This window comes from Empidonax traillii, unplaced genomic scaffold (assembly GCF_003031625.1).
Source record: "Empidonax traillii isolate 1590-97213 ecotype Southwest subspecies unplaced genomic scaffold, ASM303162v1 scaffold13:size3042203, whole genome shotgun sequence".
Classification (NCBI taxonomy): Eukaryota; Metazoa; Chordata; class Aves; order Passeriformes; family Tyrannidae; genus Empidonax; species Empidonax traillii.
Window position 1 is genome coordinate 1,846,251 of NW_020955206.1, and position 24,886 is coordinate 1,871,136.

The 24,886-nt window shown below is 39.7% G+C and overlaps 2 protein-coding genes across 2 annotated transcripts in view; both read right to left on the reverse strand.

Annotated features, from left to right (window-relative positions):
- Nucleotides 1-6,872, reverse strand: part of CRISPLD2 (cysteine rich secretory protein LCCL domain containing 2) — a 38,898-nt gene extending 32,026 nt beyond the window's left edge. Inside the window, exon 1 of the mRNA XM_027890755.1 lies at nt 6,862-6,872. The gene's annotated coding sequence lies outside the window, so the exon portion shown is untranslated. The remainder of the gene's footprint in view (nt 1-6,861) is intronic.
- Nucleotides 5,927-24,886, reverse strand: part of USP10 (ubiquitin specific peptidase 10) — a 46,444-nt gene continuing 27,484 nt past the window's right edge. Inside the window, exons 5-14 of the mRNA XM_027890742.1 lie at nt 21,411-21,502; nt 19,860-19,969; nt 19,394-19,449; nt 18,121-18,224; nt 17,308-17,407; nt 15,895-16,075; nt 12,688-12,853; nt 9,996-10,140; nt 9,072-9,137; nt 5,927-7,122 (exon numbers count right to left, since the gene is read on the reverse strand). Coding sequence (XP_027746543.1) covers nt 6,935-7,122; nt 9,072-9,137; nt 9,996-10,140; nt 12,688-12,853; nt 15,895-16,075; nt 17,308-17,407; nt 18,121-18,224; nt 19,394-19,449; nt 19,860-19,969; nt 21,411-21,502 — 1,208 coding nt within the window. The 3' untranslated portion in view covers nt 5,927-6,934. The remainder of the gene's footprint in view (nt 7,123-9,071; nt 9,138-9,995; nt 10,141-12,687; nt 12,854-15,894; nt 16,076-17,307; nt 17,408-18,120; nt 18,225-19,393; nt 19,450-19,859; nt 19,970-21,410; nt 21,503-24,886) is intronic.

The window sequence follows — 24,886 nt, forward strand, 5'->3', positions numbered from 1 at the left end:
AGAGAGGAGCAGAGATTGGGACCGCGGCAGTTTGAAGTCAGTCATTGGGGCTCAGCAGAGCAGGACCATCCTCCCAAAGGCGGGAGCACCGGGAGGGGAGAGAAGGAGGAGGAGGAGGAGAAGGGCAGCCCATGGTGGTATAAAAGGGCTTTCCCCCGCAGTCGGTGCTCGGGCAGAGCTCGAAGCGCTGCGGATTCCAGGAGCTCCTGTGAGGAGGGAGGGGGAATCCAAAAAAGGGTTTTTTTCCTGCGAGGGACTAAAGCCAGCTGGCTCCTCCCGGCTGCCAGCTCAGCCATTCCTGCTCCTCACAGGGAAATCCCACAGCGAGGGATTTGGGATTTCCCAGCTCCAGCCCTCCAGCACACCTCATGGCATCCCCCTTTTTTCCCAGAGCTGGGTGCCTGCTGGGAAACAGATTAATCCCCCTCTGAACTTTGTTCCCAAAGTTCTCCCAGCTCTGACATTCCCCGTGGCTCAGTCGGGAGCTCCAGGGAATAAGGAAAGCAAAGAGCGAGTGAAACCCCCAGACAGGACTCACCTCTCCTGCTGTGCCGCTGATGCCCCAAAAGCTCCGGCTGTGACATCCAGCTCCGTGCCCATTTCCGTGGGTTTACTCACAGTAAAGGGAAACGATTGAGCAAAAGACAGGCTGAAAAGTTCCTTCCCTTTTCTTTAAGTAAACAGCTGGGAAAAAACAAACCACTGTGGTGAGTAACAGCACGGGTATGTTACGGCACCTCTGCTGCCGCAGCTCCAGCCCACAGGGGGATGAGCAGATCCAGACATCACCACGCATGGGAGTCCCGTGGGATTCCCATCCAGCAGCACTCCAGGGACAGCACATCACCTGGGGTGTCCCTCTGTGGAAGCAGCACCAGTGACAACCCAACGTGGAGGCAGGGGAACAGGGAACATCAATCTCCCGGATTTGGCACATCCAAGCAAAGCTGCCGTGACTTTTCCGAATCCACTGCCTAGTCCTCTCTCCAAAGTTCTTAGGGAAAAAAGTCCTTCCATTCTTCTAAGAAGTCAATATTTATTTCTTCAGGCAAAACACCAACCACTTTTATTTACTGTTTACTAGAAGGGAGTTTACAAGATACTCCCAGGGGTTTGTTTAGACCCAGCGGTGCTCAGAAAGCAGAAGGACATTTATCAAACTTGTTCAAGAGCAGCAAATATTGGCAGTTGAGAGAGCACAACTGCTCTGAGCAGAGAACAGAACCCTCTGGAGTGCAATCCAAGGCATAACTGCTGATTTGATTTTGTCTCTTACACCATTTTCCTGAGAATCTTTGAAGAAGTTGCAGATTCCCATCACATGGGGTGTATCTTCTGCTCCGTTTTCAAGCGAGACAGGGAGCCAGTCCTCACCAGTCAGCCCCAGTCCTGCAGCCTGGTACAGCCACAACACCCCTTCTGGCTGCTCTTCTCCACTGGCCACGCTCTCCCAGCTGTATTTACAAAGAGTTTCTATTTACTTCAAAACAAACTGTGTATGTGAACTGACAACACATGGTCCAGCAGTTGGACCTGGCACTTCTACCCTGCCAGGAGCAATTCAGTGCAATCTGGGCAGTTTGCTCCCAAAAAAGCTCAGACTTTGCCACCAGCACTGGCAAAGACCACCCAGAACTGGGCTGACAGAAGGTTCTGAACTGCTTTACTGTAAAATCACTGTATCCTCTTTTTTTTTTTTTCCTTACTCCTCTGATTCACTCTGGATCAGTGAGTTTGCTGTATTTCCTGAAGGCTTATTTAATCAGCTGAAGGTGCTGCAGCCCCCCCAGTTCCTAATTTCTCTGAATAACGAGGGCCAACAGGGTGAACCATCGTGCCCCCACACAGGCTGCCACCCCAAAACCACACACATGGCTCCCCAGCCCTGACTCACAGCCCTCTGAAGGTGCTGTTCACCCCAATTACCATAAAGCTGAATTAACTCATTCTCAATCTCACATGCCGACGTACAAATAATTTCCAGACCTCAGAGAAATTCAGTATTTTGTAATCTCCACAAGTGTTCCTATGGGAAATGAATCCCTGTAGGATGGTTTGGGCTGTCTGACTGCTCCATCAATCCGGCTGCTCTACAAAGATTTGATTTTTTATTTCTTTTTTTTAATATATGCCAGGCTGATTTTCACTGTACAAGGTATGGTTGTGTTTAGGGATGAGCACAACCTGGAACGAGGCTTTTTATCCACCTCATTTTGTCTGAAGTCAGCAGTTTGGGGCCATATGTTCAGCTAAAGCCAAAACAATCAGAAGTTACTTTTAATCATTCCACATTATTACTGCCTTGATTACAACGTCTCCATTTCATATGTGGTAAAAGCCACATAAAGGAGGCTGCATATATAAGTATATATTAGGAGAGAGGCTTTTAATGGAATAACCAATGAATGGGAAGAGACACAGATTTCCCTGTGCCCTCCTAATTGACCGTGCAGACAGCATGTCTTGATCTTCAACTTGAATTAATTCCCCTTTATTTCCTATTCAAACAGGCAATAACGGGCCCAAAGCCAGGCAGGGCAGAGGGAACAGCAGGGGGAGAGGCTGAAAACTGCAGGGTAACTCTTGGTGCTCTCTGGGCTTGACTCCTCCTCCAGAGCAGAGGGAGCACAGGAGGAATAAGAGGGTGAAACCTGCAGGAACTTGTCTGTGCCCAAGTACAGCGAGAGCACAGTGGGGACCAGCAGGCCCTGGGCTGCTCCTGAAGGGCACCAGGCACGGCCATGCTCAGGTTTGGGGGAAACACCCCCTGCTTTGCTGCCTACTTAACACTTCTCCTGCCTGGGCTTTGGCTTTGCCTGAGGATGATGCAGTGGGGCAGAGGTAGCCAGGAAATCCCTGACACATCCATCCTGCTCTCCAGCAGGTTGCTCCAGCAGATGAATTAATTAGCAGATGAACTGTGGGGATCCAAATCACAGGAGTGAAAGGCATTTATAGATTTACTCCCAAGCACAACTAATATTTGGCACTGTGAATCCCTATTTATCCTTTCTCACTGCTCTCCAGGGCAGCCTGGACTGATCACACAGGTTCTCCTGCAGCTTCTTTTCCATCTTCTCACAACAAAGAACATTCCCCCAAATGTTTCATCAGTTGATGATACGCAAAGAAAACAACTCCCCATAAAACCTGTGCTGTTTCATCGGTGCCCAGGTAAAACTTGAGGTAAGAGAAGGAAATGAGCACACAAGGAGCAGCAACTTCAGAAAATTTGGGGGCCACCGCTGACCACAATAAGTAGAAGTGAAATGTGAACTAAAAACTACAAAATTCTTCACTGTGAGGGTAGTGAGGCACAGGTTGTCCCATCCCTGGACATTTTCATGGTCAGATTGGATAGGGTTTGGACAAACCTGGTCTAGTGGAAGCTGTCCCTGCCCATGGCAGGGGGGGAAATGAGATGAGCTTTGAGGTCCCTTCCAAACCAAACTGTTCTGTGATTCCATGAAAACATCTCACCTTGTTCTCACATCTCCCCACATTCCCTGGTCACATCTGCAGTGAGAGATGTTGAAAAACGCTTTTAAAATAATAAATAAACTGGTATAATAATAAAGTAAGATCTGCAGACTGAGACAGCTCAGAACTATTAACCCAGGACCTGTCTTTGGAGATTTCACCCCCCTGAAACAGAGAAGGTGAATTGCAATCACAAGCTCCACAGCCCTTACAGCTGTTTATTTGCCCATACAAAATTCTTTCATTAAAATCCTTTTGGGTAATTAAAAATAGCCTGAAATAAACCCCCAGCTGCACCAACCTTCAAAATCTTGGGAACATCCCCGGCACGTCCAAGGCTTGCTCCTCATTCCTAGTCGAAATCAGAGAGATTTAGAGCACATTTACAAAGATAAACCTGGCACAGACCACCACTGCCCTCTCCTGCAGCCCAGCCCCAGGTGTGACATCACCCGCAAGGGATATTATGGAAACCAGCAGTTTCCTAATTAAAACACAGGCAACCTCCCCCTCACCCCCAAATACCCTGTGCCTTTGATAACCCATCCAATTGTTCCCCTGCAGACCTGGCTTATAGCACAAGGTTTTCCCAATAGCCTTTTGGACCTGCACATCCAAAGTTACCAGTTATGAAAATTTTAGGTCTTAATGTGCTTTTAAAAAAAAAAAAAATTGCTTAAACCCTGGTTTAAAAATCAGTAAACAACCACCGGATTTACGGTGTATGGGAGAAGGGGTTGCTGTGGGTGTTGGGGTTTTCTTTTACATAATCACACACAGACAAAGCAAATGATCAAAAGGCTGTAAAACCCTCATTTTGCAACAATGGTAAGAGCTTAATCCAGAAAATAAAAATTGTGGCTATGTGTTCACATCACTGTTGCCACATATTTTTTATTTCCCCTTGAGTAATCCACTGCAGAAGTCAGATTTTACCAACAAGTGCATTTGTAACATACTCAGTGAAAAATCAAAAAATTCCTACCCTCTGAACAATTCCAAGTCATACTAAGAGCGGATTTCAACACTTGATTTTTAAACTGGCAATGACTCATTGCCATATCTTTAAAATAATAACACTTGTAACCTCTACCTAGTAATGTATTAATTACTGATCACCTGCAGTTATATCTGGACTATTCAGGTAAGACCACGTTATCAGAAATGCAGCTTTTCACAATGCACTGGAGATACAAGTAAATAAATACTCAACACAGCCACAAGAATAATTAAAAACAGGGTTTCTGCAATACAGAAAACTACTTCAACCAGGGTGCAGGAACAGGACATGAATAACCAGCACAGAACAGTCATTTCAGAGTCTGATTTCCCTCCTATTTGGAACCACCCCCCCACTCCCCTCAGATTTCAAAATCAAAGCAGAGCGCTCAATGTCTCACCAGTGCAGCTCCAGGGCAATTCCCATCACGGGCAACCCTGCCTTGGGAAACCCTGGGAACACCAGTCCTTGGGCAGCCCCAGCTCCAGGGCACCATGCCCAGTGAGCAGCCAGCAACTGAGGTTTTCCCTGCAACCAGCCAAAATCCAAGTGAGCTTCGGACAGAAAATTGTTTCAGCGTTGGTACAATGTCACCAAAATCAAGAACAGCACCTCACTCATGATTTCTAGATCAAAAAATACTAATACTGCTCATCCATGAAAAAAATGATACACAATTGGATATCCAAAACAACTGACAAAGCATCAATTGAACTTTCCCAGCATCAGGATTGCAAGAGTGGTAAAATTAACCCTGCCTGAACATTCCAGAAAGAGAACATCCATTTCATAAGCACCCACCTTTAAGTAAGGAAAACAGGACCATCCTAAAGTGCCCCAGGGCTGGGCACTCCCACCTACAGCTGGAGCCTGGGGCAGGAAGCTCCTTCCTGGATGGAATGGTAACAGCACTGCCAGCAGTGAGCCACAGGCAGGAAAATCCCGAGCTCTTCACCATCCGAGCAGAGGGAAGATGAGTCAGGGCAAACCAGGAGGGTGTTCAACAGGTCCTGCTGCTCATCCAACACATTTTTTTTACCAAAAGTTTTCCATGACAATGTTGACTTGGCTAAAGGAGGGAATAGTTTAGTCGAAGACAAAACACCACCTACCTCAGAAACAACTGGGGGGGCCTTTCAGGAGGATACAGAAGGGATTCCATTCCCTCTCCTGGCTGGCCAGGGCTCAGCTCAGTCCCAAGGGACTGCCACATCCCTTGGGATGACTGATTTCCTCTCCCTTCCCCTCTCCTCTCAAAGTTCAGCTCCATCCCAGTGCAAAATGGGACATTCTGAAGTTTCAAGAAGTTGTAACATTGAAAGAATATAATCTACACTTCAGCTGGGGAAGGCCCTCTACACCTCATGGAAGTGCTACACGGAAATCTTCAGAGTTTCCACGGGTAGAATTTACACCTGAGGAAAAACAAAACCCACACAACACACCTTAAACCAACTTTGTGACTTTTATTGATGGGCGACAACTTTATACTTCTAGATATCACTAAACTGTGTACAATTAGGAACTCAACATTATAGGAGAGCAGACAGCAAAATTAAACAAAGCAGACTTAAAGAAATATCAATCTTAATTATTTTGCCCATTTTCTTAATTTCATGTACACAGAAGCATAAATGCAGTTTGAAATTTCTTAATAGCAATAAAGTTACAATCACCCATCTATATAGACTAACATCTTAACTCCAAATATTTGATCTGCAATGTGTACTTAAGCAGTTTCTCATCGCACAATTATTAAAATGTGTCTTCTTATCAGGAACCAGCAACTCTGCAGTTTGTACATGTTTTGAAGCACAAAGGACCATTTCCATCTCATACACATCGGCTCATATTTTACCACTTATCAAAAAACTATTGGGGAAAGCAGAGAGAGCTTTTTTATTTTATTTATTTTTTTTAACTTTTTTTTTTAATTTTTTTTTTTTTTTACTGAAGTAAAGATAAAACATTTTCACAGAAATCTACAAGTTCTGTTGCTGGTGCAGGGTTTTCTTCTACTACGCATTTAGAAAGTGGGAATTAAACGTCAATCCCTTTATTATCTTAGGATTCAGCATGAACTCAGATTAATTTTTGTTTCTTTTTTTTTTCTCTTTTTTTTTTTTTGTGATTCACGAGACTCGAGTCTTCCAACCAAGCGACTTCATTCTGGCAAAAAGGTCAACACAAACTACGTCGTGCACAAACCCACGGTAGTTTCCTTTATCACTCTTATAGTTGCAAGGGGTGGGGAAAAAAAGAAAAGGGGGCAATAAAAAATAAAAGGGAAAAAAAAAGGAAATTAAAGAAAAAATAAAAGGAAAATTAAAAGAAAAGGAAAAATAAAAGGGAAAAAAAAAAAAAGAAAACAAAAGATTCACTCAGAAGAGCATTTACAGGAGAGGAAATTAGTGATAGTTGGCGTCCTAGAGAGCAGGGTGCTGCAGGCAGGGGTCACAGCAGGTCCACACGGCGGTAGTACAGGAGGTAGGCTGTGCGTTCCGCAGTCGGCTTCACCACCTGGTACTGATGGATCACCTTCACGGCCTGGTCGTCGATGCGCAACCAGCCATTGAGCCCGATTTGGAAGACATCCGTGGTGTAGTGGCCACCCGTGGCGCTGTTCCCGTGGTGATACACAACTGCAGGGAGATGGGAGTGAGGCACAGAGCAACACACACACACAGAGCCAGGGAAATGGGAATAAAGGGAAAGGCTCACTCATGGAATAGCCCAAGTTGGAAGGGACACACAAAGTTCAGCTCTTAATGAAGGGCCTGGGTGGGGAGTGAACCCACTGCCCTGGCATTATCAGCACCGTGTTCTGACTAATGGAGTCAACCCGCTGCCCCTCACTGTTTTCTCCAGATGGGATGATCTGGCTTCAGCAACAATCTTTAAGTATTTTTTAGTTCTTGCTTACATCTGATTCTGTGTAGAATCACTACATAGTTTGAATTGGAAGGGACCTTAAAGCCCATCTCATTCCACACCCTGCCATGGCCAGGGATGTCTTCCACTAGCCCAGGTTGCTCCAAGCCCTGTCCAACCTGGCCTTGGACTCTGCACAGAATCATAGAATTATAGAATCATAGGTTGGAAAAGACCTCTGAGATCATCAAGTCCAACACTTGATCCACCACACCATGGTTACCAGATCATGGCACTAAGTGCCCCATGCAGTCTCATCTTAAAAACCTCCAGGGACAGAGAATCCACCACTTCCCTGGGCAGCCCATTCCAATGCCTGATTACCCTCTCTGTAAAGAATTTCTTCCAAATATCTAACCTAAACCTCCTCTGGCAGAGCTTAAGACCATGTCTATCCAGGGATGGGGCAGCCATAGCTTCTCTGAGAATTCCATCCCAGCCCCTCACCACCCTAACAGGGAAGAATTCCCTTCCAATATCTAATCCAACCTTGCCCTCTGTCAGTGTGAAGTCATTCCCCCTTGTCCTGTCACTCCAGTCCTGTCACTCCTGGTCAATATTTGTCACACTTCTCCAGTGTACCAAATCTCATGATTCTAAATAAAGGGTTAAGTAAATAAGAATCAAAAGCATCAAATTGCTTTTTATAACTACCTAGATGATTTTCTGGAAAGGATTTGCCTTGCAATTTGCATTTGCGTTTGCAATGAGTGCAGCACATCCTTCCAACAGGTACTGCCACACTTTAGGGGATACTTTAAGCTACACATTCACTCTGCTGACGATAACAGTGTTTTATTGAAACTATTTGTAAATAAAAACCTCTCTAATTGCCTATTAAAAAAATCAGTGATCTATTTAAAAAAAAATTAAATAAAAATCAGGGCACACTTTTCCAACTGGCTCACATTTGTCATCAGTGCAGTTATCCCCCTCCAACCACAGTTTTCATTTTCACTGTAATATTATTCTGAAACAAAGTTCTAGGAGAGAACCAATTATAAAAGAACCAACCTACAAGTTTCACATTTATTAGTTCTCAGTAACCTCCTTAACAAATCTGTGAACCGAACACCTCTATCTGCTAATTCCAAGACAGACTCAAACTGCCTTCTTTCCTTAACTGTCTCTTTTCTGCAAAAGGCACAATACTCTCCATCTATGCATGTGGGGAAATTTAGCATGTAATTTTTTTACATTAGCCTAAACCTGAATCAATTTTCTAAACTTTATTGTTCAATAGGGAGGCAAATTCTGGATGATATCTGAAACTTAACTTGGTGACACAGAAGTTGGGGTTCAAGGGGATGCGAAGCCAGTATTCAAACAGCTTTTCCCAAAGACATTTGAGACATTATTCTGAGAATCTGTGCTGTATTTCAGGCACAGTTTTATTCCAGCTGTATTTCAGTTTCTGCTGGTATTTGTCAGGGTGGATCTGCTACAAAACTTTTTGCAGAGCTGGATCAGTGAGATCCATAAATACAGGTGTAACAATATACATGTCTATACACATGCAAAAACCGCAATAAATATAAGAATATCACACCCACAAACTACTTCAGTGTAATTTTAACTGTAACTCCAGTGTTCTCACAATTCCATATGAAGAATTTGCATTTGCAACACGGGGACCAGAGGCACAGAGATTAAATAATACCTGCAAAGAGCCGGTAGGTTCTTTGGCCTTTAAAAATTTTACTTTTCACACCAGGAGATAGCAGCTCTGGAGGAGGAAAACAAAGTCACAAAGGCAACAGTTAGAAAATTTTGAAATTTAATTTCAAGGGGATCAATTACTTCTCAGAGAAATCAACACTATCATAAAGGAGAAAGTCGAATTGAAATTTCTTCTGCAGCCTTTAAAGAATGGTCATGGTTTTGATACCTCTTAATCAAGAGACTGAATTTTCAGGTTTGCTGAACACTGTAGCTTATGGAAGTTTTAAAAATACAACTAAAAATGAAGGAAAAAAAAACAGAGCAAAAGATGAGACTTCATTTTTTTCCCTTTCATTCCTACTGTCAGGTAATGACAAGGCTGCATTTTCTATAAAATACCAGTTTCCTTCCATCAGCCACTAATTATTTAAATAAATCTGTGATAAAAATATCCAGTATTACTTGGCAACAGTCTTGTAGAGGGGACACAGCCCTCATTCAAGAGGATCACTTCCCATTATTGTCCTTAGCAGTCTATAATTACTCCATATTTACTCCAGCCTATAACCCCATTCCATAAATCCACAGGAAGCTCTTCTTTGGTCAACCCATTGTCTAGGAAGTGCCAAAGGTTTTAAAATCTTTCATCATAATGTTCTTTCCAAAACAGATGCTGCAACTCTTAGAGAGGCAATGTCAGGTTCAGCAAGACTGAACTCAGAAAACCTAAATATGTTCTTTTTAAGAATAAAATAAAAGGAAAAAATATACAAAATGTTCATCCAAAAATTACTGAGTTTTCAGACAACGATGAAAACAAAAATCTTGTGGAGAAGAAATAAAATTGAAACACAGACACCCTGAGGAAACACAGTGTTATCTGTTCTCTACAGAGGGGGAAATTCTGTTCAAAAATCTTTACCTTTACTAATTTCCAGATCAACAGGATACTCGATGTTCTTGATAAGCTTCTGACACCCCCCAGTCTTCTCGTACACGAACCGCTTGAGGTGCAGAACAAGAACAGGGGGCAGCTCTTCCAGTGTGACTCTTCTGCTGATCTCCACCTGACACAGACACAAAGAACACCTGTAATTTCTTGTTAACTGCTCAAAATCACTCCTTCAAATTAGGAGTGTTTAATTTTAAATACACTTGCAAAAAACCCCAGATTTGTAATTAATTTATTACAAAAACTGCAGTTAATGACTTAAAGCCCACTGGATCTTCAACTAAAGTGCTGTCTTAGAGGACAACTCAGGCTTTTCAAAGAGAGAACTATGAGTTATGACCACACTTTTCTCTACTAAATAGTGATTTTTATATAATTATAACCAAACAATCCACAAAGCTGCTGTTTGAAAAGCCGAAACTGAGCTCAGAACTGCAGAACAAAAATGTTTTGCCTTCCTAGAAATTAAGACATAAAAACACTTCTCAAAATAACTGCTCAAGGTTTTTGACTCCGCTTTTTACTGGGAAAAATCTCTTTATTGGCAGTCACCAGCATATTATTTTTCAATACAGGGCTTGATTCTGCTAGAACCTACTAAGTGGGGAATAAAAATTCATGGGGAAAAAACTATTCTCTCTTTCCAAGCTTGCAAAGTAAAATCTCTGAGGTCCTCAAGGAGCAGTTTGAGAACCCCAGGGAATGTGAAGACTCCCCCTAAGGAGTATGGGGAAGGGAACCTGGAAAAGTCAACAAGGTAAGGTCAGTTTGTTGCTCAAGACACTAAAAATATCTGTAAATAGGAATAAGAGACTGAAGGATCACTTCAATGAGGATAAAAATTTATCCCTTAACATATCAACTATCAAATATTCAAGATTTAACCAATTGAACCGTAGGACCAAAAGGAACCAAAAGATCTTTCTTCAAGTGCAACTGAAATTTAAGTCAGGAACAGCAAGAGGATGTCACTCCATTTTAAACAGCTGTTTGCATTTAAAATGCCTAATTTAACACTGCATGAAAATCTGAATGATTTTTTGTTTGTATTAATACACACATTAAATTCAAAACCAGCTCGAAGTGATTAAAAAACAAATTTTAAGATAAATCATTCACGTGTATTTGGCAGATTGCTCTTCACCTATCTATTCTATGCCCACAGTTTAAGCCAGATTAAAACAATCAGGAGACAGCAATAATTTTTGCTAATATAATAATGTTATTTTTTAGCTTTATCAGTAATTCTGAGCTTCCCTTCTGTAAAATGGACATTAAATACTTCTTTGCAACACAGTCTGGAAATTACTATCTGCAAAGTCCTTTGCTGGTTCTACAGACAATGATTTCAGTGTTTTACTACAATTTTAGTATAAGAAAAACTATTTCAACTTGAATTCCGTAAAAAAAAAAAAAAAAAAAAAAAAAAGTCTAGAAGACACTGTGGATGGTTGTATTTCCATCCAAACTCTGAAATAAGCCAGCCCAAACCTCCAGCACCTAATTTGAACACCCAATTCTTCCAAACCCCCTAATTGAACACTGGGTTGTCAGTCAAGAAGTTAAAACCATCTGCAGGCAAAACCAAAAAAATGAATGACTGGCAAGACAAGATCCATGAGGTAAATCATGATGAGCTGGCATTGCAAATGTTTCTTTCACATGGAAAACAACTGGAGAAATGAATGTTCTGAGCACTCCAGGCAAATTTCAGCTACTCATCTTTGGCTTTTCAAAGAAAATGATCCATCTTTTCTTTATCTCACCCTGTTCTCACTCGGAGTATTTAGAAAACTCACAGATACAGACATGAATGTCAGAGAGAACACCTACAACTCCAGAGTTATCCACAGTGTACAGGAAATTTCCACCTGAGCAATCCAGGCACAGCAGAGATGGTGTTCTTTACTGCTGCCCACCATAAGGAGCAAGGCAATGCCTTATAAAGCCTAATTTATTACCCTCTACCACAAGTTCTCAAACTGCAAGGCCCAAGGCAAACTTTTCCTCCTTGGAAAGATTTTTCTATTGCAATTATTACTATTATGTATTAATTGAAAGAGGAGATTAAAAAAAATTTGCAAGGTTGCTTGGGAATCATCAGATATTTCAGAGAGGTTCTACAATGACTTCTACCAGGCCTCCCATCTACAAATATTTCCATTTTTGATCTGTAAGTTAAGTGTGGAAACCAAAACTCCTCAAGGACAGCCACACACACAACCAGGCAAGTGTTCTGCTCCAGGAGTTTTTTTTTCTAAAGCAAGAGCCTGCTTTGAAATGATGCTTTGAAGAGCTGTTCCTTTACTAAAAAAATCTGGCAATTCCCAGGAATCAGTATGTTAAGATCAGCTGAACATAACAGCGTGTATTATTACCACATTCGCTCTGTTAATTTAAAATACACTGCAGCAACATCTCCAATAAATTACTACACCAGCTATTTACAGGTATGGTTTTGGTTATGGGTTAATTCTCTTCCTCTCAGTGGATGTGCTCACATGTAAGACATTTTACTGCTGCAGGATACTTGGGAAAGCTCCTCCCCCTTTTGTTAACATAAGACTGTTCCAATAGCTATTTGCAAAGCAAAAGCTCTATAAAAACCCTTTTTAAAAACCTTTAGGAGTTGGCTGCAAAGAAAGGGCTCAGCAGAACACACCTCTTGCTTGGTTTTTGTGGTGTACCCCTGGACAGACTCTCTTGCCACCAAACTTTCCAAGGCGTCCTGCACTGTGCGGATCTTGTCTGACTGGATGTCCAGCTGCAGGGTGAAGAAAGGTTGCAGTGTAGCAGACTCCTTGGAACTCTGCTGGTAAACAACAGATCTATGGGGGGGGAAATAAAAAAGTTAAAATGTAGCGGAGTGTCATTTTCGACAATACAGAACCTTCAAGTCAGAAAAACGTTCTTTAAGTAGCTCAATTTATGTTAAATTCCAAGTAACACACACAAATACAAAGGTTAAGCTTCAAGTTTCGACAGGAAAACACCCACTTTAGTGCTATTTAAATGGTTTTAACATCCACTAAGGACATACTGAATGGGATATAACCAAATTGGTTTATTTATGCAAAGATTAAAACAGCTATTGGATAAGCATCAAAAGTTTTTGATAATGCATTAACAAAAAAAAATCACCTCCAGGCTCTTTTTGTGTTAGTTTTGAGATTACATTTCCCAACAGATCTTCAGAAGTTCAAAGTCCTAACGCTTATCTGTGTTCTGCTGTAAAAATTGCAACTGATTACAGATTCCCCAATAAAAATACGCTGATTTCTAAGTCACTTCACTAAGACCAATTTCACGGTGATTTTAAATTGTTTGCTTGAATCTTGCCACAGGAAATACAAACTTTGCTCCATCGAGGACTGGCATTTCCTTTTCCTCCCATCATTTGCTGTGTCCAGACTTCTTCCATGGACTTACTCCTTTGTACATAAGTTGGAGCCTTTTGGAAAACTAGCAGAGGGAATGACCTGGGGCAGGAGTACATGTTTGCTGTGTTTTTTGGGGTTTTGTTTTTGTTTGAAGTGTGTTCAGTTGCAGCTTTTAAGTAGCCTGGCTTGGCGACCACTGTTTTGTGCAATGGGACAGAACTCACTGCACTAAGTGGATCATCCTGACTTTCATTTTTCTTAAACTCCACTGAAAAAAAAATAAAGATTTTATTTTTTTTCCCTTTTATTTTGAAGGCAGTACTTGCATTAAAAAGCTCCAGCTTCTACAAAAACCTGGCTTTATAGAGCCAAAAAAATTATTCATTTATTATGGTGGTGTGCATGACAAGGCTTGAAAACACAATTATAATTAACACAAAGCCCTGATCCGTGGGGCCATGCTGGAATGTCTCCAGGTCAGGTAGGAAATGTTAATGTTCAGATTAACGTAGATTAAACAAAAGAGCCCCTCTGACTCAGGCAAAGCCCAGAAGCACCAATAGAAACAGCCAGTGCAGGTTCATATTGGCAAATATATATCCTTTAGAGGGAAGGGAGGGTATGGAAAACAGTAGCATCTTTATTTCAGTTTAACACTTCCTCCTTGGCTGTGTAAAGGACAAAACCTTCAGCATATGGTAAGAGCAGTGTTTCAACCAACAAACCCTTCCCTGCTTTGGGATACACTTCCTAATTTATTTTTTTTAAGCAAACCATTATTGAGGGCAATAATCCAGAGAAAAATGTTAACAGCTCCAACTGTGTTCAAGACCAGGTATTAAAATTTAATGAATAATAGCAATAATATTCTCAAAAGAGAATGCTAGGAAAAACTTTTTTCAAAAGCAATTATTAGAAATTATATTGTTATATTTCTTCAGAACATTTTCTTCACAAAGATAAGCAGAAATTGAGATGAGAGCAAAACCTTTTCTGGATTAAGATTTTTCTGTAACACCATCACTTATTAGGATAACTACAAATCTCAGCTGGACAAGGGAAAATGCATCATTTGCAATGAATAATTAATTGGGCACTGCAAGAATTCTACATTAAGAATTTTTCAGGAAAACTTTATATTGGTACATTTAAGTCTCACATTGCTAAAGCAGACTTTATGGGCTGTCTGCCTAATAGGTATTTTACAGACTCAAACCTTACAAGGCCAGCCCAAAGTTTCCCAAGCCTTAATCTTCCCATTTCAAACCTTTCCCAAGCCTAAAGATGCCAATTCAAACCATCTTTTCCTGTCTGCTTTTTCCATTCCATTTTTCCAGTTTCTTGATGCTTTTATTCAGTGGAATTCTGCTGCCATTCCTGCATTCAGTCCTTCCTATCTCCACCCTCAGCCTCAGAGGATGAGGATTTCCAACACCCCATGGGATGCTGTTCCTTTGGCAAATTGTGTGGCCTGGTGTGAGGGACAAGTACAGTGGATGCGGTGACAGCAAACAACAGATGCTGGATTGGACCCTTGGTGCGTGCCTTTGCCCTTTTTTTCAGTATCACCTTTGCTTTACATAATTTTTTGTGATTTCCACAGCATTCACTCAGTATTTTAATACAAAAACTAATGGAGTCAAGTGGAGATGTAAACAATTCTGACCACAATAAATACACTTAAGGTATTAACAACCCCTTGGGTACGTGAGCCATCGATGTAAAATTCCATCAATACCTACAAACATCTGCCTGTCAAATTCTATGGAAAATATAATTTTATTTGCCAGCTGTCTGGCTCAAAACCCAGAAGACTAAATAATTTCAGAGCATTTCACAGGAAGAAGGCACTAGCCCACATTATTCACACTTCTAGACTGAATATCTGGCAACACAGAGAGTCAAACACCAGCAATTAAGTGTCTGTCTCCAATTTAAAAATAATTCTTCAAGTCTAGCAGTTTTGTTTTGAGTATGTTTTTAGCAAGTGTTTACTCCGCTTTCATTTTAAATTACACATTTCTCCAAACAAGTCGTGAGCCTTCCTTTCCAAAAAATATTCTTTCAGTATCTACTTTCTGCCTTCATCTGGTATCAGACCTGAATATAAGTAACATATCCCACATTCTTTTCATTCCAGTAACATCTTGTAGCAATTTATATTTTTCCAGACTCCTTTTGCCTTTAACATTTATTAACTATTAAACAGAACTTTTCTCTGGGAAGCATTAAATGTCTAAAGGACTAAACGCCCACAATTTTTTATTTTATTTCCTTCTTTTACTCAAAAGATTTAACTCTTCGTAAATCTCATTATCTCTTAGTATCCTTATTTACAACACGAGTCAAGAATTCTCAGAGGACACAAAAATTAGGTAGACATTAATATTCCATATATTTTCTCTACATGCATTGCTTTGCTTCTCAAAATTTGTTTAAGACACTACAAAAGATTCAGCCTCAACAATTTCCAGGCCAAAGTACTGTACCTTATGTGACCACCAAAAATATCAGTGATTGGAGTCTGCACAAAGTCAGCCTGTCGAGTGACTGATGACTTGTTGCGAGGTCCCACTTGCTCCCACTCGTCCTCACTGCCTTCCCCTTGTTCTTCCTGCTCCTCCTCCTCGGGAACAGCCTGAGCCTCGGGGCCGTTGGACACCGAGAGTTCTTCCAGTGACCAAGAAAAAAAAAAAACCCAGGGTGAGTTTTTTTTACAAATAAAACAAGTAGACAGATAAAGAATTTGAAATAATAATGTTAATAATAATTTCCAAGGATAAAATGCTTCCACGGATCAACTGATTTGATAAATGAAAGAGGACGAGCATTTTCCAGGTTCGCTCCTGGTTGGATACATCCTGTATTAACAGAACCCAGCTCACTGATGACTGTATGTAAATAAATGGAGTTTTCTAGCAAAGCTTGATATATTTTTAGCAGATAAATTTATGGGGTAGAAAATTAGAAAGTCAAGTGTTATTCTGGAAACATAATTAAGCCATTATTAAACACAACTCCTTCTCTGCACAGGTATTTTACAGGGAAGCCAAAGCTTAGCAAATATTTTCTCTGCAAGTGCCTGAGTCAGGAGGCTATAAACTGCACATAGCTACAGAACAAAATGTGGAATGACCATTTTAAATCTTATCAAATTTACCCAACTCAAGAGAAATCAGATAACTAGAGATCTTAACTCTATACCTGGCTAAGGCTCACAGTATTGTGTTTCATTTTTAACAGGGGGCTCAACCATAAAGCCACGATAAAATAAAATGGCATTTTACTCTGCATACAAATTCTGGTAACTCTTCCAAAGAAAAATTCTTCACCAACTTTGTCAGTAGGAATTTTAAAATCGTTTAATATGCAGGTTTATACTGGATATAAATTAGATGTTAGTCTAGAACTTTCCACTTCAAAAAGAAGATTTTTAACAGTGGTTTATAGATCAGTGAAAAAAGACACTGATCTATTTTGAGCTCCTACTGAGAGAGCCAAAACCCCAGAAAACAACTGACACTGCAGGTATTATGAATGATAAACATACCCATGCTTAAGATAAGACCAATCAACTTGAGTTAACCTCAAACAATTTGTAATATAGAACTTTACTGCTTAGGAGGACCAGGTATATGACTGGTTGTCATTCAGAGCATTTACAGAATGATGGTGCTCTTCTAAACACCCAGTAACTTCAGATCATTTATAAACAACAGAATGGGCTCATTTTATCCAGATTTTAACAAAATATTATTTGTTAATGTCTGAATCCCCTAAACCACGGAACTCTACCCCATCTCAACATCCACTCTCAGCATTACTCTGTGATACAGAATCACCACACAAACACAGTATTTGAAATAAATTGTTTTCTACTAAGAGAAAAAGTATCCACTAACTTTCATTATGTGGAGAGAGAAGTTTCTTGAGTGTCAGCATTTCTTCATGTAGTCCATTGAGGATAAATCCCAAGTATTCTTCAGCATCCTCTTGCCTGCCCTGAGTAAAACATTTTTCTCAATTAATTCTATGACATTTTCATGGTTTTCTTACAACAGAAGCTTCATGACATGGACCATCCAGCCTTCTCCTACTAACTTAGCTTATGTAGCAACTATTCAGCCTAAGTTATAATGCCAAATAAAGTTTAAATTTTACTATAACAGTACCTCATTTTTAACCAGTTCAACCCAAACTGTCCTAAGCAGTAAAGACACCCATAAGCTTCATATGGCATTTTTGCATTCTCCTCAACACAAATTCCATTTAACACGTGACATGAAATTTTTTTTCTTTTAAAACCACTATTAAGAGTTGCTGTCAAGCCATGGCTAAATCAAAAGATGGTTTTAACTACTACCTTTTCTTTAAATTAAAACTAAACCTGAAACAGTATTTGGACCTTCTGCCATTCCAGGCTGAACCCCTCACAAAAATGAACAACTGTTCATTTCTTAAATGTCAATCCATTGGTAACTTCATTATAAAAAGAGATGTTCCATTCCAATAGCAATTTAATTCTGACATATTAAACTGCCAAACCTATAATTAACCAATTCAAGTCCCAAGGCAGTTGAGCTTCGCTGTAACGAGTTATCAATTAGCTGATTTTCATGGTGTTTGAGCACTAACTCTGCTGTGTGGCTTTACAGTTTCAGTGACAGGGGCTGCCCTGCAATGCCACGACAGAATTCAAGGGTTTTAAGTCCCACCTTTTCTGACAGACTCGACTTTATAACCGTCAAGAGTCTATAAATGTAGGTCGGTTCAAAGGCAGCTCCTGGTCGGATGTCTCTCACTATTTTATCACCTAAAGCTGCAAAGCAAAAGAGAAGTAAATATAAATAACAATACAGAGAAGTTTTTCTACATTATACATTAATATTCTCTTCACACATCACTAGATTTTGGAGTTCAGCATTTTTTTTCACTAATAGTTTTATTCTACTCTTGGTACTCCTATCTGTAAACATTTTTAAAAAAAAAAACATCTCACATCATCCTGCACAGACTGACAGATGCTTTAGAAAAGTTAAAAAACACTCTGAAGATTAACAAGAATATCCACAGCCATCCTAAAAGAACATAATAGTTCTATTTAAATTTTTGTACTCGAAGAACACTTCTGAAAAGCTTTTGTGTATTTGCAATCCTAACAGATCATTTTTCCTCACTGGAGAAGAAAAAAAAAAACAAACAAGAAATAGTTTGACAGAATGTTCCATCTAATGGCAATACAAGGCCTCGAAACTGTACTTGAGAACTACACAATGAAATGACCTAAAAGTATAATAAGTTGCATAAGTCAGTGAGATTTGTTTTACAGAAAGAAACCACAGAAATGTCTGAACTGTTTGGAAATCACTGGAACAAGCAGCTCCTTGTGATACTTTCTTATCGTGTTACATAAAAAAAAGTTTCAGGAATGTGCTTGTTTCTGTAAGTTTGTAATACAACAGACTTGGTTTAAAATTAAGATTAAAAAACCCTGAAATCTGTAAAATTATGTATTTGCATTAAAAAACATTCTATTCCTCACTACATGATCATTAAGCCTAAATGTGGATTAGCAGGAATCATATTCCTAAAGTTTTCACTCTGGAATCAGAAGCCAGGACAGTATTCCTGCAGGCAATCTCCAACTGCTCAGCAGGCCTGTTCTGGCCCCTTTTGTTCCAAAGGAATGTGAGAGTTCAGGATTTAAGGAAGGATGACAGAATTGAGCAATGTGATAAACCAAACAGCTGGAAACAGATAAGGAAGGAAGTGGAGTAAAATACAGCAAGTACTTTTTACATGATTTTGTTAGAAAGGGCATGTTCTGAGAAGAAATCTTGACAATTAAGTGAACCTTCAACAAAAACTATTCTTATTGCACTTTTACACTGAAGAAAAAAAATTAAGGTGTAACATCTCTGACCTCTTGACATGAATCACCAATAAGAAAAATGACTTTATGACTTTTCTGCCCCTATTCCCACTCACCTTGCTTAGCTTTAGGAGGTACAGGCATATTAGTGAATTCATTCATTAAACGAACACTGCAACAGAAAGGAAGGAACAACTCCACGTGAGCAGCAAGTTCAGACTTAGAAGTACAAATAATAAAATCAGATCATTGTCATTACAACTGCCAAAAAATACCATATCACCACAAAGTCTGAGTAAAGACATAAAAATCAACCTGATCACTGCAATGAAACCCAGGTGTTTGGTTGGTTCATTTTTGCATATTAAACACAATTTACAACTGATAGTCCCAAGGCAAAGGGAAGTATCTTCCTTGACTACTCAAGCAGTTGTAAAACACCAAGTCCATTATAAAAGACATGGATCACCCAAACGGGAGAGACTTCTGGGCACAGATCAAGTTTCAGCAACAATCACTTGTTATTTCTGAATGAGCTCTGTCAGATCCCAGACTTTCATTCCCTTTTCCCAAGCTACTTACAAACTGTCTAGCATTGGAGTTGAGGTGCACGGCCTCTGCGATTTGGAATACATTGGAATGGACTTCATTAAATGATACATTGGAGGGCAAGCAACCAAGGCCTGCAGGGTCTGTGCAGTGGCATTAAGGAAATAAGCAGAAAACTCATCTGTATATTAACAAAACATTAATTTATAATTCTATGCAAACTTTGTATTTTTATTATGTCGATCAATCCAACAACACTGGAAAAGAAGATGAAGTTTTATCACAACATTAACCAACGATGTGTAGAAGTTATACTAAAAAAAAACACACTTCAGTGACATTTTAATCATGGCAAAGAGGAAAACATTTTGCCCAGGTGCAGGAGAGGAAAAGAACCTTCACAGGAAAGACTTTATAAAATTAACAATTTGAAAATTGGCAAGAGTTAACCTGTAAGGTGTTTTCTGAGAAGAATGGAAGAAGCTGACAGGTTTTACATCAAAGGTGGTGATTCACCCCTGTACCCAAACCAAAAGTAACCCTCTGTGATGCGAGACATTCTGCAGTGTCAAGAGTTAGGAGCAACCAGTGAAACTCCAGAGTACACTGGGAAAATAATAGTTTAAAACCACCTACTTGGTGAGACCAGTGAACACAGAAAATGCATTAAAAGACTGGAGGGAAAAAACAAAAAAGGCATCGATCTCAACAGCTACAGAGAGAGATTAATTTGATCCTTACAGTGTGCAAAAACTAAATTCCCATGTAACACTTCAAGAGTGAAAAAATGGGAGCTAATATGTATATGTAACAGCTGAGTGCACAACTGGTTATGTAAGATAAAAGCTAAAATTTAAAGCACAATTGCTGGTCTGGAAATAGTTTATTAGGCTCTGTCATGAGCAGTCTTGAAATTGTCTTTGTATTTTTCCCTTGCAGTATCAGCACTTGGGGCATCCCAGCTGTCACTCACAGTGTGCCTTGCTAACATAGGAGATCATTTTAAAAATCATTCATGATTTTTATTCATATTATAATACAGCACTGAAGGACAATCTCTGCTCCCCAGGGTAAAAGTTATTTTTGCAGGGGAATAAAATTCCAGTACATTAAGAGCAGGCTCATCCTCCATAACGTAATGTGCAAAAAGATTATTTTAAACATAATAATGACATCCTGTTCAACAAAATCCCAAATGATCCACTTACCAAACTGTCAAGACAAAGCCCAAGAGTCAGGACAGTTACTTCAAGTACAAAAGATAAATAACCACCTAAATTGATGCACAGAGCAAACACAACTAGAAATTAAAGGGTTTTCAATCAGGAGAAAGTTACAGTCTTGCAATATTTTGGCACAGGTAACAACTGCACACAGGATTGGAGGGGAACTCTGGACATGAGGCTCAGGATCCCAAATCCCTGGATTTCCAGCTGCTACACTTCACATCTTAACCACAGTAGCAGGATCTGGGAAGACAAACACTTTTATAAAATACTTATCAGAGCAATCCAGAAAAACTTTGACAGATATAATACACAAATTTTAACCTAAGAGCATTATTTTTTTCCCAGGGAAGGATACAGCATTGATGTAGCACCAGTTTCCTTTGTTGATCAGCCCCCGGGGTTGCAAAGACACTGGTTTATGTATTAGCCTTACACTTTCCAGTATTTCTGCAGGATGAGAAACAGTAAATTGAGCATCAACAAAACTCACACGTGGCCATCAAACAAGCATCTGTTGTTGCACCACAAAATAATTCAGTTCAATGTACAAGATTCCCAGAAACCTCAGCAAAACATTTTCATTCCAGCTGAGCACTGCTTGAATCTCAAACCAGACGTGTTTCTTCCACTGGAGACATCCTGGAATTCGGGTCAGGAGGATGCTGGTACAAGAACCAACCACTGCCATTTCAAAACTGACAAGACCTATTTGGTTTTATTTTTGTTTCCCTAAAAACAGATATTTTTATTTAGATAGATACAAAGATATAAAATCCCGTTAGCTGGCAGCACTTATCCCCAGTTTTAGGAAGTATTTCCCAATTTCTTCAGCTTTGAAGGGAGATGAAGATGACAGAGCAGTCCCAGTTTACAAGTTTCACCATCCACTGTCTTACAGCAAAAACACCTCAGTGCAAACAGACAGACAGATGTTACTGCGCTCTTCAGAACAGGCTGTTTTATTTACTGGTTTAAGACTTGCAAAATCTTCAAGATAACAGCCTTACATAATGTAATTCCTACTGTTTTCCTGCTTCCAAAACCTTCAGCGATGACCCAGGACTAAAACTTAGAAACCAATGCACATAACTGTGTCTCAGTTATGAAACAGGAGCAACACAGGGAGTTTTTCCAGGAATCCTGACTTGTTATTTATGTCCCTAAATGAAAACTGTTTAAAGCAAATATTGGAGCTGCTGTATTTTAAATTTTCAAAATAAGGACAAGTCAGAATGAAGAGATGCACATGAACATGGCAATTGTTTGGGCTGTTCACTAGAAGGACACAGAAAATAACATGACATAGGTGGAAAAACAGAGGCACAAAGCCATAACTAATCAGAGGTGGTAGAACTGCAAACAAAATCCATGTCCTTCTACTTCCAAACCACCTCCTTACCTATAAGATTGTATTTCCTGCAGATACCACCACTTCTAACCAAATAAAAATGTCAAAAAATAGGATATTTTTAGATCAGTCATCATCTATTACACAAAGAACGTGGTAGCTAAAAGAGCAGACAAAAAGATGTAAAATGGAAAATGAAGCAGAGATGCAGATGAAAACTCTGTGAGTGCTGAAATAGTTATTAAATTACTGCTCAAGTATTTCAGGATATATTAATAAAACAGCAACATTTGAACTGTGTGGTGCACACATACGAGCCTTCTGTTAACACAACTAAGCACTGCTGGAAATTAGGATAAAAATAGAGGAAAGAATTTGTATTTTGAATGTCTATCAGTAACTTTCGACATTAACTCTTCCCTATTTTTGCACCATGCTAAATAAAGACATTATTAGGACCTTTAGCATCCTCTTGTGGTCATAAAGCTACTCTGTAGCAGTGTGTAGTGCAATCACTGTGAGTTTTGTTTCTTTTAACAAGGAATTACCTTTGTGTACAGCATTCAATACCACATCTCCATCCAACATTTACACAATGACTAAAGAATTTTTACAAGAGTATCAGAAGAAAAATACACTTTACAACCATGAGAAAACCATCTTAAAATTTCAAAACCTGTTAGACAGCTCCAGTTATTGATCTAAAAGAACTCACATTCCCTTTGGAGGGCAACGCCTTGTGAAACAAGGCCTTGATTTGAAAGCAGATCTGGAACAGTATTAACACGTTTAGACATTTTTGTTGGCAAACAAAGCACCTTTTGCTACATTTCATTCACCAGGTCGTGTTATTACTAATATCTGTCAGGTTTTTTTCTAAAAAAGGTTATTTCCTTATCAGTGCAAGTCCAAAGTTTACCAAGGGAGAAACCACGTGGACAGACTCCAGGCTGAAGATCCAGGAATTTTAGATAACACCTTAGATATTGAATACTTAGCCTGAGGGACCTATTTGGAGAACATTTGATCTCTCACTCAGATCTTTCTTCAAACTGGACAATGATTAAAAAAATCCCAGGACAACACTGGGATAACCGTACACAAAATCAGTATCTGCAAGAATGCAACAGGCTACATTTATGAAGTCATTTATAAACCCCCCAAACCTTGCATGTCTCCTCTCCACAACTCCTTAAGTGCTCCAGCACTTACCCAACTTTACAATAAGAAAATTTCTTACAATTCTCACCTTTCTTACAATTTGAACTAATTCCTTTTTTTTTTTTTTTCCACTAGTCTTGGGAGAACAGAGAATCACCATCTGAATTTACATCTGTGGTCACTCCAACAATCTGAGACAAAGTAAATCCAAATTTTCCATGTTTGTTTACGTGGTTTTCAAACCTTCCTTCTATTTTCACTGCTGCACTATGGAATCTGTCATGAGAAGTAATGCCCAGGGACTGGCATTTCCATCAAGTCCTCAACAGCAACAATGGAATAAGAGTTATCTTCCTTCTTTTCCATGTGAATTGGTATTAACACACACTGGAGAAAAAAAACTTCTTCAGCTTTACTGAGGACACTCCTCAACTCCCTAAAACTTCCAGATCCTTTTCTTTAATTCTACCAACCATGAGTGTGGGTGTTGAACGAAGCACTGAGGTACCTATTTTCCAAATGGGACAGAGAACACTTTTTCCACAGAGCAAAGCACTGATTATATTTATGTGACATTCAGATCTTCAAATAAATCTTTTACACCAAAATCAGCAGCATGTGAATTACAGGAATTGCAGCAACATAACTCCTACCTTTTAAATCAGCTACAATGAGCAGCTGAATTCCTTTTCTCTACACTCAGATTATCCCCCTGCCCAAAGAGCTAACAAGTGAAGGTGCAAAAGGAAACTTGCATAAAAATGGCATTGCTATTTTACTACACTTAAAGACAAAATAAAAAGCTCTGCTCCCACCTGGTGGCAAAAAATAGTACAGAAACAGTAAAAGTCTAGGAAGTTAACTTACAGCTGAAGCAACCTGGACAAGATAAAAAACCTTTCCCATTTGTGGCAAGTAGTTTTAGCTGTGTGGTTGTCACAAAACAGCTTTAAGTTAAAAGTCATTACTAAAGGATAGCTTGAGATTTCAAGACTACATCGTTCTCCACATGTATTGGCATCAGACAAACTGGAATCACCTGCTTATGCATTATTATTTTTTTTTTTAATACAGTCAACTGTGTTTGTGACACCTAAATGGGAAGTACACCAAAATACAAATTATTCTGACAGCTTTTCTCTCAACAGACAGTTCTGAGTAAGGAAGGAGGAGAGGCAGGAGCTACTTCTGGGCATTCTGAGTAGTTATCTCCAGGTCAGCTTCTGTCAGAGCAGGAATCTGACTCGAAGCTGTTCCACTCAAAACATCACTGCACTTGTAAATCGGTTTGTAGCACAAATGGTAGGATTTTTCACCAGCCT